The sequence below is a fragment of the Oncorhynchus mykiss genome, chromosome 8 (genome assembly GCF_013265735.2).
Source record: "Oncorhynchus mykiss isolate Arlee chromosome 8, USDA_OmykA_1.1, whole genome shotgun sequence".
NCBI classification, from domain to species: domain Eukaryota; kingdom Metazoa; phylum Chordata; class Actinopteri; order Salmoniformes; family Salmonidae; genus Oncorhynchus; species Oncorhynchus mykiss.
The window spans coordinates 79,515,915-79,529,037 of NC_048572.1; the positions used below are offsets into that span (position 1 = coordinate 79,515,915).

General features: G+C 45.8%; 1 protein-coding gene across 1 annotated transcript in view; it reads right to left on the bottom strand.

Moving 5' to 3' along the window:
- Positions 1-7,792, bottom strand: part of LOC110530723 (5'-AMP-activated protein kinase subunit beta-2) — a 15,326-nt gene extending 7,534 nt beyond the window's left edge. The window contains exons 1-6 of the mRNA XM_021613976.2: positions 7,654-7,792; positions 6,279-6,462; positions 5,759-5,910; positions 5,536-5,629; positions 4,706-4,820; positions 4,163-4,296 (exon numbers count right to left, since the gene is read on the bottom strand). Of these exons, the coding sequence (XP_021469651.1) occupies positions 4,163-4,296; positions 4,706-4,820; positions 5,536-5,629; positions 5,759-5,910; positions 6,279-6,431 (648 nt within the window). The 5' untranslated portion in view covers positions 6,432-6,462; positions 7,654-7,792. The remainder of the gene's footprint in view (positions 1-4,162; positions 4,297-4,705; positions 4,821-5,535; positions 5,630-5,758; positions 5,911-6,278; positions 6,463-7,653) is intronic.
- Positions 7,793-13,123: the final 5,331 nt, after the last annotated feature.

Genomic DNA, 13,123 nt, shown 5'->3' on the forward strand with positions numbered 1-13,123 from the left:
AGAGAACATCCCTGGTCATCCCTACTGCCTCTGATCTGGAGGACTCACTAAACAGAGAACATCCCTGGTCATCCCTACTGCCTCTGATCTGGAGGACTCTCTAAACAGAGAACATCCCTGGTCATCCCTACTGTCTCTGATCTGGAGGACTCACTAAACAGAGAACATCCCTGGTCATCCCTACTGCCTCTGATCTGGAGGACTCACTAAACAGAGAGCATCCCTGGTCATCCCTACTGCCTCTGATCTGGAGGACTCACTAAACAGAGAACATCCCTGGTCATCCCTACTGCCTCTGATCTGGAGGACTCTCTAAACAGAGAACATCCCTGGTCATCCCTACTGCCTCTGATCTGGAGGACGCACTAAACAGAGAACATCCCTGGTCATCCCTACTGCCTCTGATCTGGAGGACTCACTAAACAGAGAACATCCCTGGTCATCCCTACTGCCTCTGATCTGGAGGACTCACTAAACAGAGAACATCCCTGGTCATCCCTACTGCCTCTGATCTGGAGGACTCACTAAACAGAGAACATCCCTGGTCATCCCTACTGCCTCTGATCTGGAGGACTCACTAAACAGAGAACATCCCTGGTCATCCCTACTGCCTCTGATCTGGAGGACTCACTAAACAGAGAACATCCCTGGTCATCCCTACTGCCTCTGATCTGGAGGACTCACTAAACAGAGAACATCCCTGGTCATCCCTACTGCCTCTGATCTGGAGGACTCACTAAACAGAGAACATCCCTGGTCATCCCTACTGCCTCTGATCTGGAGGACTCACTAAACAGAGAACATCCCTGGTCATCCCTACTGCCTCTGATCTGGAGGACTCACTAAACAGAGAACATCCCTGGTCATCCCTACTGCCTCTGATCTGGAGGACTCTCTAAACAGAGAACATCCCTGGTCATCCCTACTGCCTCTGATCTGGAGGACTCACTAAACAGAGAACATCCCTGGTCATCCCTACTGCCTCTGATCTGGAGGACTCACTAAACAGAGAGCATCCCTGGTCATCCCTACTGCCTCTGATCTGGAGGACTCTCTAAACAGAGAACATCCCTGGTCATCCCTACTGCCTCTGATCTGGAGGACTCTCTAAACAGAGAACATCCCTGGTCATCCCTACTGCCTCTGATCTGGAGGACTCTCTAAACAGAGAGCATCCCTGGTCATCCCTACTGCCTCTGATCTGGAGGACTCTCTAAACAGAGAACATCCCTGGTCATCCCTACTGCCTCTGATCTGGAGGACTCTCTAAACAGAGAACATCCCTGGTCATCCCTACTGCCTCTGATCTGGAGGACTCACTAAACAGAGAACATCCCTGGTCATCCCTACTGCCTCTGATCTGGAGGACTCTCTAAACAGAGAACATCCCTGGTCATCCCTACTGCCTCTGATCTGGAGGACTCACTAAACAGAGAGCATCCCTGGTCATCCCTACTGCCTCTGATCTGGAGGACTCTCTAAACAGAGAGCATCCCTGGTCATCCCTACTGCCTCTGATCTGGAGGACTCACTAAACAGAGAGCATCCCTGGTCATCCCTACTGCCTCTGATCTGGATGACTCTCTAAACAGAGAACATCCCTGGTCATCCCTACTGTCTCTGATCTGGAGGACTCACTAAACAGAGAACATCCCTGGTCATCCCTACTGCATCTGATCTGGAGGACTCTCTAAACAGAGAGCATCCCTGGTCATCCCTACTGCCTCTGATCTGGAGGACTCACTAAACAGAGAACATCCCTGGTCATCCCTACTGCCTCTGATCTGGAGGACTCTCTAAACAGAGAACATCCCTGGTCATCCCTACTGCCTCTGATCTGGAGGACTCACTAAACAGAGAACATCCCTGGTCATCCCTACTGCCTCTGATCTGGAGGACTCTCTAAACAGAGAACATCCCTGGTCATCCCTACTGTCTCTGATCTGGAGGACTCACTAAACAGAGAACATCCCTGGTCATCCCTACTGCCTCTGATCTGGAGGACTCACTAAACAGAGAACATCCCTGGTCATCCCTACTGCCTCTGATCTGGAGGACTCTCTAAACAGAGAACATCCCTGGTCATCCCTACTGCCTCTGATCTGGAGGACGCACTAAACAGAGAACATCCCTGGTCATCCCTACTGCCTCTGATCTGGAGGACTCACTAAACAGAGAACATCCCTGGTCATCCCTACTGCCTCTGATCTGGAGGACTCACTAAACAGAGAACATCCCTGGTCATCCCTACTGCCTCTGATCTGGAGGACTCACTAAACAGAGAACATCCCTGGTCATCCCTACTGCCTCTGATCTGGAGGACTCACTAAACAGAGAACATCCCTGGTCATCCCTACTGCCTCTGATCTGGAGGACTCACTAAACAGAGAACATCCCTGGTCATCCCTACTGCCTCTGATCTGGAGGACTCACTAAACAGAGAACATCCCTGGTCATCCCTACTGCCTCTGATCTGGAGGACTCACTAAACAGAGAACATCCCTGGTCATCCCTACTGCCTCTGATCTGGAGGACTCACTAAACAGAGAACATCCCTGGTCATCCCTACTGCCTCTGATCTGGAGGACTCTCTAAACAGAGAACATCCCTGGTCATCCCTACTGCCTCTGATCTGGAGGACTCACTAAACAGAGAACATCCCTGGTCATCCCTACTGCCTCTGATCTGGAGGACTCACTAAACAGAGAGCATCCCTGGTCATCCCTACTGCCTCTGATCTGGAGGACTCTCTAAACAGAGAACATCCCTGGTCATCCCTACTGCCTCTGATCTGGAGGACTCTCTAAACAGAGAGCATCCCTGGTCATCCCTACTGCCTCTGATCTGGAGGACTCTCTAAACAGAGAGCATCCCTGGTCATCCCTACTGCCTCTGATCTGGAGGACTCTCTAAACAGAGAGCATCCCTGGTCATCCCTACTGCCTCTGATCTGGAGGACTCTCTAAACAGAGAGCATCCCTGGTCATCCCTACTGCCTCTGATCTGGAGGACTCACTAAACAGAGAACATCCCTGGTCATCCCTACTGCCTCTGATCTGGTGGACTCTCTAAACAGAGAGCATCCCTGGTCATCCCTACTGCCTCTGATCTGGCGGACTCTCTAAACACATGTGTTTCGTTTGTATATGAGTGTTTGAGTGTGCCCCTGGCTATCCGTAAATTTAAAACAAATCAAGATTGTGCTGTCTAGTTTGTTTAATATAAGGAATGCAAAATGATTTATACTTTTACTTTTGATACTTAAGTATATTTTAGCAATTATATTTACTTTTGATACTTAAGTATATTTAAAACCAAATACTTTTACTCAAGTAGTATTTTACTGGGTGACTTTCACTTTTACTTGAGTGATTTTCTATTAAGGTATATTTACTTTTACTCAAGTATGAAAATTGGGTACTTTTCCCACCACTGCTTATTGGGGAGCACAATCGACAGTACACCGTGGCAAACTATTTGACCTTGGTTACTGATCAAAACTTCAGAAAACCCTTGAGAAAGTACAGGCTCAGTGAGCACCGCCTTGTCATTGAGAAGGATAGACACAGGAAAACCTGGCTCCCTGTAGAGGAAAGGCTGTGCAACCACTGCACCACAGCAGAACCCGAGACAGAACTGCATTTCCTGACAAAATGTAAAAAATATAAAACAATTAGACAGTGTGATTTCCCCAAATGTGAAACCCTTACTCAAGGTTTCAAAGACCTCTCTGATGAGAATAAGCTACCCGTCCTGTTGGGGGAGGACGCAGAGAGCTGTGGGTTGGCAGCACACTACATTGAAGACCTCTCTGATGAGAATAAGCTACCCGTCCTGTTGGGGGAGGACGCAGAGAGCTGTGGGTTGGCAGCACACTACATTGTTGCCAGACAGAAGATGAGGGACAGTGTGTGACAGACCTACTAACATGCACATGTCCTCTATGCCATTGTTATTGTTCAATGTATGGTTATATGGTTTAATTATGTATGGTTGTATGGTTAAATTATGTTAATATTGTAAATCTCCAAAGTAAGCTTTGGCATTATGCACATTGTTACATCATGCCAATAAAGCAAATGTAATTGAATAATTGAGAGACAGAGAGCGAGAGCGAGAGCGAGAGAGAGCGAGAGAGAGACTGAAACAGAAGAAAACTCACAGAGATGTTAGTGTCCTTGTTGAGGATGACCTGGAGGAGGTGTGGGGGGAGGATGGGCGGGGCTTTGGAGCGTTCCTCAGGCCTGAACATGTACTGCTCCTGTCCATAGGGACCTGGAGGGGAGCTGGACAGGTCTAAGGACACACAATGACACACACAGCATGTCATTCATATACTCTCAAATGGTGACTGATTTCTTGGGTTTTCATCAACTTACATAACTTATCCTAAACACCTGATCAGGATTAAATATTACATCCTTCCTTGAAGTAATCACTGATCTGAAAAGGCTTGAATGGTGATAGGATGGAAACCCTGCCTTCTCTTACCCAATCATGTACAGATCAGTGAGTACCATGAGGAAGGAAATTTGGCCCAAACTTGCATGACCTTAAGTCGGCACCTCTTGGTCAGTACAAGGCTATGCTTAACCCAAAGGGACAACAGGGGATGAAAACCCTGCCTTCACTAATCCAATCACAAATAGATCAGGCTATACAAGCTTAATGTAAAGGACAACAGAGGATTAGAGCCTCTACTGACCTGAGGTGTCGGTAGACTCCAGAGAGTCCACCTGCAGAGCATCAAACACCTCAAAGTCTGACTGCTTCACCTCGATCAGGTTGTTGATGGTGCCCAACTGGCTGGTCACCACAGGCTGCGGGAGGGAGTGTTATAGCAGGGTTAATAACAAATAAACCGTGTGGATGGATCACCAAAACAAGGTAGTGTTATAACAGGGTTAATAAGAAATAAACCGTGTGGATGGATCACCAAAACAAGGGAGTGTTATAACAGGGTTAATAACAAATAAACCGTGTGGATGGATCACCAAAACAAGGGAGTGTTATAACAGGGTTAATAACAAATAAACTGTGTGGATGGATCACCAAAACAAGGGAGTGTTATAACAGGGTTAATAAGAAATAAACCGTGTGGATGGATCACCAAAACAAGGGAGTGTTATAGCAGGGTTAATAACAAATAAACCGTGTGGATGGATCACCAAAACAAGGTAGTGTTATAACAGGGTTAATAACAAATAAACCGTGTGGATGGATCACCAAAACAAGGGAGTGTTATAGCAGGGTTAATAACAAATAAACCGTGTGGATGGATCACCAAAACACGGCTGAAAATAGCTGCACTGTTGTATTTGAAAAATATTATTAAACCTTTATATGTTCAGGTTAGGCCTAAAATAAAATAAAAATGACATCATAAATGAAATAAGTCACTGACTTTATTGTGCTATCCCTGTCACATTTAAAATGGATGTACTGTGTGTATGTATTTTTTAGGCAAAAAATAGGCAAAAAAAAGTATATCAATCTAGTAGTCTAGTTTAGGCCAGAGCCATATGTAGGGTTTACCTCTGAGGGGTCATGAACCCACTGTCCGTCCACAAAGAACTTGTACTGGTGCTCTCCCTCTGGCAAGTCCAGGATCGCTACAAAGTCATTGTGGCTTGGCGAAGAAATACTGTGTTAATACACTGCTAATGCACTATTAACTGTGTCAAAGTGTTGTCACTAATCAAATAGTATAACAGCAATACAGTATGCAGACCAGGGCCTCTCCTTTCCCCTGCCCTACCTCTTATTGAGGTGGATCTTGTTGCCCCAGTTGTTAAAGGATCCAGCAATGTAAACCTCCTTCCCTCCTCCGGCCCAGCGGATGACCGTGGGCCTGGACTGAGGCCCGGTCTTCACCAGGTCATCCAGGTCGGGCTCCTCCTTGTCCGACACCTAACGGGAGAAAAGAAACTCAGTTTAAATCAAAATGTGGAAATGACAGGGGCTCTACTTTTTTTGTGATTCCTCGCATATTATCTCCTTGCCTCCTTGGAAGAAAAGGTCCAAGGTCCCTCACATTGGACCTTCTTCTCCAGTGGGTTTTGAGGAGGCGAGGAGAGAGGAATCGATAAAGATGAATTGAGAAAGAGCCAGGGTTTATCTCACTTGGCTAATATGGCTTCTACTTCTCTTCCCATCGTCCTCTTCTTAATCTGCACCGGAAATGTACCCCCCCCCGCATCTGTTGTTCATGCAACTGTTTAGTGTGATGGTCTTTACGCCCCTGCCCCCAAATATCCTATGTTCCAGAGCAGAGGTACCTTGGAGGACCCCAGGCCGTGTGTGTTGAAGATGTTAGGGTCATCAGTGCTGTCCACCATCTTGCTGGGCTCGTGGTCTTTGTCTCTGCTGTCAGAGCGATGGGCCTTGGCGCCATGGCGGTCTCCAGACATCCGGTCGCCTGTGTTACCCATGATCCTTTACTAAGTTTCCTGCCAGGACAAGCTGAAAGACAACATACAGTCATCATCATCATCTTACAAACAACAAGACATAACTTGCCACCCAAACCAACCTCTGAACATTACTTGCATATTTCAGATTAGTTAGATAAGGTCAACAACAACAGGATGCTTGATGCAGAGAGACTAACGGGGGATTGGATATATGTTTTGCCTTGTCAACAACAGGATGCTTGATGCAGAGAGACTAAGGGGGGATTGGATATATGTTTTGCCTTGTCAACAACAGGATGCTTGATGCAGAGAGACTAGGGGGGATTGGATATATGTTTTGCCTTGTCAACAACAGGATGCTTGATGCAGAGACTAAGGGGGGATTGGATATATGTTTTGCCTTGTCAACAACAGGATGCTTGATGCAGAGAGACTAGGGGGGATTGGATATATGTTTTGCCTTGTCAACAACAGGATGCTTGATGCAGAGACTAAGGGGGGATTGGATATATGTTTTGCCTTGTCAACAACAGGATGCTTGATGCAGAGAGACTAAGGGGGATTTGATATATGTTTTGCCTTGTCAACAACAGGATGCTTGATGCAGAGAGACCAAGGGGGATTGGATATATGTTTTGCCTTGTCAACAACAGGATGCTTGATGCAGAGAGACTAAGGGGGGATTGGATATATGTTTTGCTTGTCATTTGAATAACTAGCTAATGTTAGCTAGCTAGCTATACAGAATTTCCAGCAAATCTATGATCAATGTGTACAGTTGCTGACATTGGTAACAGAGCGGAATATTGACTGTACTTAGCTAGCTAAAGTTAGTCATGTTGAGCTAGCTATCTAAACAGCTGACTTGTTACCAGAATCGGAAGTGCTCTGCTCGGCCCACCACCAGCTGGCTAGCCCACTCCTTACAATCAACAAGTCGGGTCATGGATGTGCTGCTCCACGAGCACGAAGAAACAAACTTGAACGACCAAGCAATCTGGCAATAACTATAGTCTAGATCAGAATACAGAATTGAACAAGGCAAAGGCTACAGTTAGTTCCCTTAGCAGTTAGCTAGCATAAATCGCTCCCCCTGACCCCCGCAGGGAATATTTTTTGCTGCCTCAATACCTATCGTGGGCTATACTTAGGGTGTGATTGTGAAATGCCAACCAGTGACAATGCTAACATCGTGACATGCCATGTTGATCAATCGGTTCTGTATGGGACAGTTACTCACCAAATGACACGATTCGAAGTTTATTTAACACTGAGTCCTCCTCTTCAACTTTGACGTCAACGTTCTTCTTCACAATGTTATTCCACCAACTACGGATCCCCAGCAGGACAAACTATGCAGTCATTGGAAAAAATAGATAAACCTGTTTCATGAACAGAAATAGTGAAACACCTAACCCAAGATCAGATAGAACTGGAATTAGCATATATCATTAACCAGCAACACACATATACAGTGCTTTACGGCAAACCAGCCCTGTGTACTGTGTCATATTTTACCAATAGAAACGTTTAATTTTCATTTGTGTCATTTATATAAGAACAAAGACTAATAGACATCACCCACAGTCAGTAAAATGGTTGTATTTCAGACTTTTTACGTTCACTACTGAGAAAACGCCAGTTACTGAGTGGATGTGCAGGAAACATGGCCATGTCGAGTGAGTTGCAGCAATTGGTCCATCTCCAGTATGATCATCATTTGTGTGCTTCAGGAGTGTCATGAAAAATGAAAGAGACATGAAGTCATTGATTATTTCATATAACTAAATATTCCCAATTAGGAGCTTAGTATAACGTGACTTAATCAACAGTAATGTAATGTATTTTAGAGAATACTGTACAGTAGACCAGCAGAAGCTTAGCACTGATGGAAAACTTGTATGGTTATATCATATAATAATATATGCCATTTAGCAGACACTTTTATCCAAAGCAAGTTACAGTCATGCCTGCATACATTTAACATATGGGTGGTCTAGGGAATCAAACCCACTACCCTGGGGGTTACAAGCACCATGCTCTACCAACTGAGCCACAAAGAACCATTATTTCACATACATTTGAGGTTTCATACCACCAGACACAGAAAATCATAAGGCTGACAAAAAATCAGTCCACAAAAACAACAATCAAAGCTTACTAACCAACAGTCCAGTCAGAGCCTTGCTGATATTGTGAATGCCTGACTTTTTACTCTTGGACTATTTGCTCTTTATAACATCATCTGCTGACACATCAGCTTTGAACTCACTGCTTGCTCATGGCGCTCCCTGACGCTGGAGACCCTCTCCTTCCGGCCTGTGGCTTCCTCATCATCACTGGTCCCAGGGAACTCCATCTGTAGCTCCACTGGAGCTATGGGAACGACTAGGGTCATCACTGGCCTGCTTCTTGGGGAGTGGGAATAGGACTGAGGGGCAGAGGAAATGCAAGACAAAGCATTGGGTTACAATTCCAGTTATAAGTTAGAACTTTATTTAGATTATTTTATCAAAGTTGTGTTTTGGGTTGATGTCCTAGTATATTAGCTGAGAAGCATACGTTTAATAAAACAACATGCACAAGGCATTGCTACATGTGTTAAGAAACCCTAGATGGAATCATCGGCATGTGAAAGACAGTCATTAATACCTTCTTCTCTGACTTCTCTGTGATCCTCTTCTTAACCTTCGGGAACTCTTGATTATCAGCAGTTATGTACTTATAAAAATAAAATAAAAATGTAGTTTTTAGAAAGCTTATCAAGTGTAGGGATTCCTGGAAAAGAATGTGTTTAATACATTCTCTTCCAGAATCATCTAAATGAATGCAGACCTAAATTGATCTCATTAGCTATACATTCCATCCTTTTGTTAAATATACAGCTCCTTTTTTCCTTGTAAGATTTTTTGCATATTGAAAGCCAAAGGTCTTACACTTTTCTGAACTTTGATCTCACAGCTTGGTCGATAGACATCTTGTCATCCTCAAGTACCTTTTCAAATATTTAACCCTCCAGCTGTGTTCTGGTCGAATTGGACCGATTTACAAGTTTTCTCTATGAAAAATGTAGTTAATTTAATCTGATTGTCATAAGGTTCCATGACTTTGTCCACACAGGTCATCTGAACACACAAAATACATTTAGATGATTTCCATGACATTTTGGGTGTTTTATTTCACTTTTGTAGACCTGTGGTGTTCCTGGTCAAAAATGACCGGTCATTAGAAATGAATGGGTGAGACTACAATTAGTGTATAAAATTCAAATCAAATCAAATCAAATCAAATTTTATTTGTCACATACACATGGTTAGCAGATGTTAATGCGAGTGTAGCGAAATGCTTGTGCTTCTAGTTCCGACAATGCAGTAATAACAAGTAATCTAACTAACAATTCCAAAACTACTGTCTTGTACACAGTGTAAGGGGATAAAGAATATGTACATAAGGATATATGAATGAGTGATGGTACAGAGCAGTATAGGCAAGATACAGTAGATGGTATCGGGTACAGTATGTACAAATGAGATGAGTATGTAAACAAAGTGGCATAGTATAGTATAAAGTATAAAGTGGCTAGTGATACATGTATTACATAAGGATACCGTCGATGATATAGAGTACAGTATATACGTATGCATATGAGATGAATAATGTAGGGTAAGTAACATTTATATAAGGTAGCATTGTTTAAAGTGGCTAGTGATATATTTACATAATTTCCCATCAATTCCCATTATTAAAGTGGCTGGAGTTGAGTCAGTGTCAGTGTGTTGGCAGCAGCCACTCAGTGTTAGTGGTGGCTGTTTAACAGTCTGATGGCCTTGAGATAGAAGCTGTTTTTCAGTCTCTCGGTCCCAGCTTTGATGCACCTGTACTGACCTCGCCTTCTGGATGATAGCGGGGTGAACAGGCAGTGGCTCGGGTGGTTGATGTCCTTGATGATCTTTATGGCCTTCCTGTGACATCGGGTGGTGTAGGTGTCCTGGAGGGCAGGTAGTTTGCCCCCGGTGATGCGTTGTGCAGACCTCACTACCCTCTGGAGAGCCTTACGGTTGAGGGCGGTGCAGTTGCCATACCAGGCGGTGATACAGCCCGCCAGGATGCTCTCGATTGTGCATCTGTAGAAGTTTGTGAGTGCTTTTGGTGACAAGCCGAATTTCTTCAGCCTCCTGAGGTTGAAGAGGCGCTGCTGCGCCTTCTTCACGATGCTGTCTGTGTGAGTGGACCAATTCAGTTTGTCTGTGATGTGTATGCCGAGGAACTTAAAACTTGCTACCCTCTCCACTACTGTTCCATCGATGTGGATAGGGGGGTGTTCCCTCTGCTGTTTCCTGAAGTCCACAATCATCTCCTTAGTTTTGTTGACGTTGAGTGTGAGGTTGTTTTCCTGACACCACACTCCGAGGGCCCTCACCTCCTCCCTGTAGGCCGTCTCATCGTTGTTGGTAATCAAGCCTACCACTGTTGTGTCGTCCGCAAACTTGATGATTGAGTTGGAGGCGTGCGTGGCCACGCAGTCGTGGGTGAACAGGGAGTACAGGAGAGGGCTCAGAACGCAACCTTGTGGGGCCCCAGTGTTGAGGATCAGCGGGGAGGAGATGTTGTTGCCTACCCTCACCACCTGGGGGCGGCCCGTCAGGAAGTCCAGTACCCAGTTGCACAGGGCGGGGTCGAGACCCAGGGTCTCGAGCTTGATGACGAGCTTGGAGGGTACTATGGTGTTGAATGCCGAGCTGTAGTCGATGAACAGCATTCTCACATAGGTATTCCTCTTGTCCAGATGGGTTAGGGCAGTGTGCAGTGTGGTTGAGATTGCATCGTCTGTGGACCTATTTGGGCGGTAAGCAAATTGGAGTGGGTCTAGGGTGTCAGGTAGGGTGGAGGTGATATGGTCCTTGACTAGTCTCTCAAAGCACTTCATGATGACGGATGTGAGTGCTACGGGGCGGTAGTCATTTAGCTCAGTTACCTTAGCTTTCTTGGGAACAGGAACAATGGTGGCCCTCTTGAAGCATGTGGGAACAGCAGACTGGTATAGGGATTGATTGAATATGTCCGTAAACACACCGGTCAGCTGGTCTGCGCATGCTCTGAGGGCGCGGCTGGGGATGCCATCTGGGCCTGCAGCCTTGCGAGGGTTAACACGTTTAAATGTCTTACTCACCTCGGCTGCAGTGAAGGAGAGACCGCATGTTTTCGTTGCAGGCCGTGTCAGTGGCACTGTATTGTCCTCAAAGCGGGCAAAAAAGTTATTTAGTCTGCCTGGGAGCAAGACATCCTGGTCCGTGACTGGGCTGGGTTTCTTCCTGTAGTCCGTGATTGACTGTAGACCCTGCCACATGCCTCTTGTGTCTGAGCCGTTGAATTGAGATTCTACTTTGTCTCTGTACTGGCGCTTAGCTTGTTTGATAGCCTTGCGGAGGGAATAGCTGCACTGTTTGTATTCGGTCATGTTACCAGACACCTTGCCCTGATTAAAAGCAGTGGTTCGCGCTTTCAGTTTCACACGAATGCTGCCATCAATCCACGGTTTCTGGTTAGGGAATGTTTTAATCGTTGCTATGGGAACGACATCTTCAACGCACGTTCTAATGAACTCGCACACCGAATCAGCGTATTCGTCAATGTTGTTATCTGACGCAATACGAAACATCTCCCAGTCCACGTGATGGAAGCAGTCTTGGAGTGTGGAGTCAGCTTGGTCGGACCAGCGTTGGACAGACCTCAGCGTGGGAGCCTCTTGTTTTAGTTTCTGTCTGTAGGCAGGGATCAACAAAATGGAGTCGTGGTCAGCTTTTCCGAAAGGGGGGCGGGGCAGGGCCTTATATGCGTCGCGGAAGTTAGAGTAACAATGGTCCAAGGTCTTTCCTCCCCTGGTTGCGCAATCGATATGCTGATAAAATTTGGGGAGTCTTGTTTTCAGATTAGCCTTGTTAAAATCCCCAGCTACAATGAATGCAGCCTCCGGATAAATTGTTTCCAGTTTGCAGAGAGTTAAATAAAGTTCGTTCAGAGCCATCGATGTGTCTGCTTGGGGGGGATATATACGGCTGTGATTATAATCGAAGAGAATTCTCTTGGTAGATAATGCGGTCTACATTTGATTGTGAGGAATTCTAAATCAGGTGAACAGAAGGATTTGAGTTCCTGTATGTTTCTTTCATCGCACCATGTCACGTTAGTCATAAGGCATACGCCCCCGCCCCTCTTTTTACCAGAAAGATGTTTTTTCCTGTCTGCGCGATGCGTGGAGAAACCTGTTGGCTGCACCGCTTCGGAAAGCGTCTCTCCAGTAAGCCACGTTTCCGTGAAGCAAAGGACGTTACAGTCTCTGATGTCCCTCTGGAATGCTACCCTTGCTCGGATTTCATCAACCTTGTTGTCAAGAGACTGGACATTGGCAAGAAGAATGCTAGGGAGTGGTGCGCGCTGTGCCCGTCTCCGGAGTCTGACCAGAAGACCGCCTCGTTTCCCTCTCTTTCGGAGTCGTTTTTTTGGGTCGCTGCATAGGATCCACTCCGTTGTCCTGTTTGTAAGGCAGGACACATGGGCACATGCCCATTCATCAGATAGACACACTTCCTCTCCCAGACCACCACATGCATGTGTGTTTGAGCACACACACACATACCTCACTCCCCTTCTTGACATCCATGGCAACCCCCACGGGAACCTTTCCCCAATAGAATCTTTCCCACACGGGA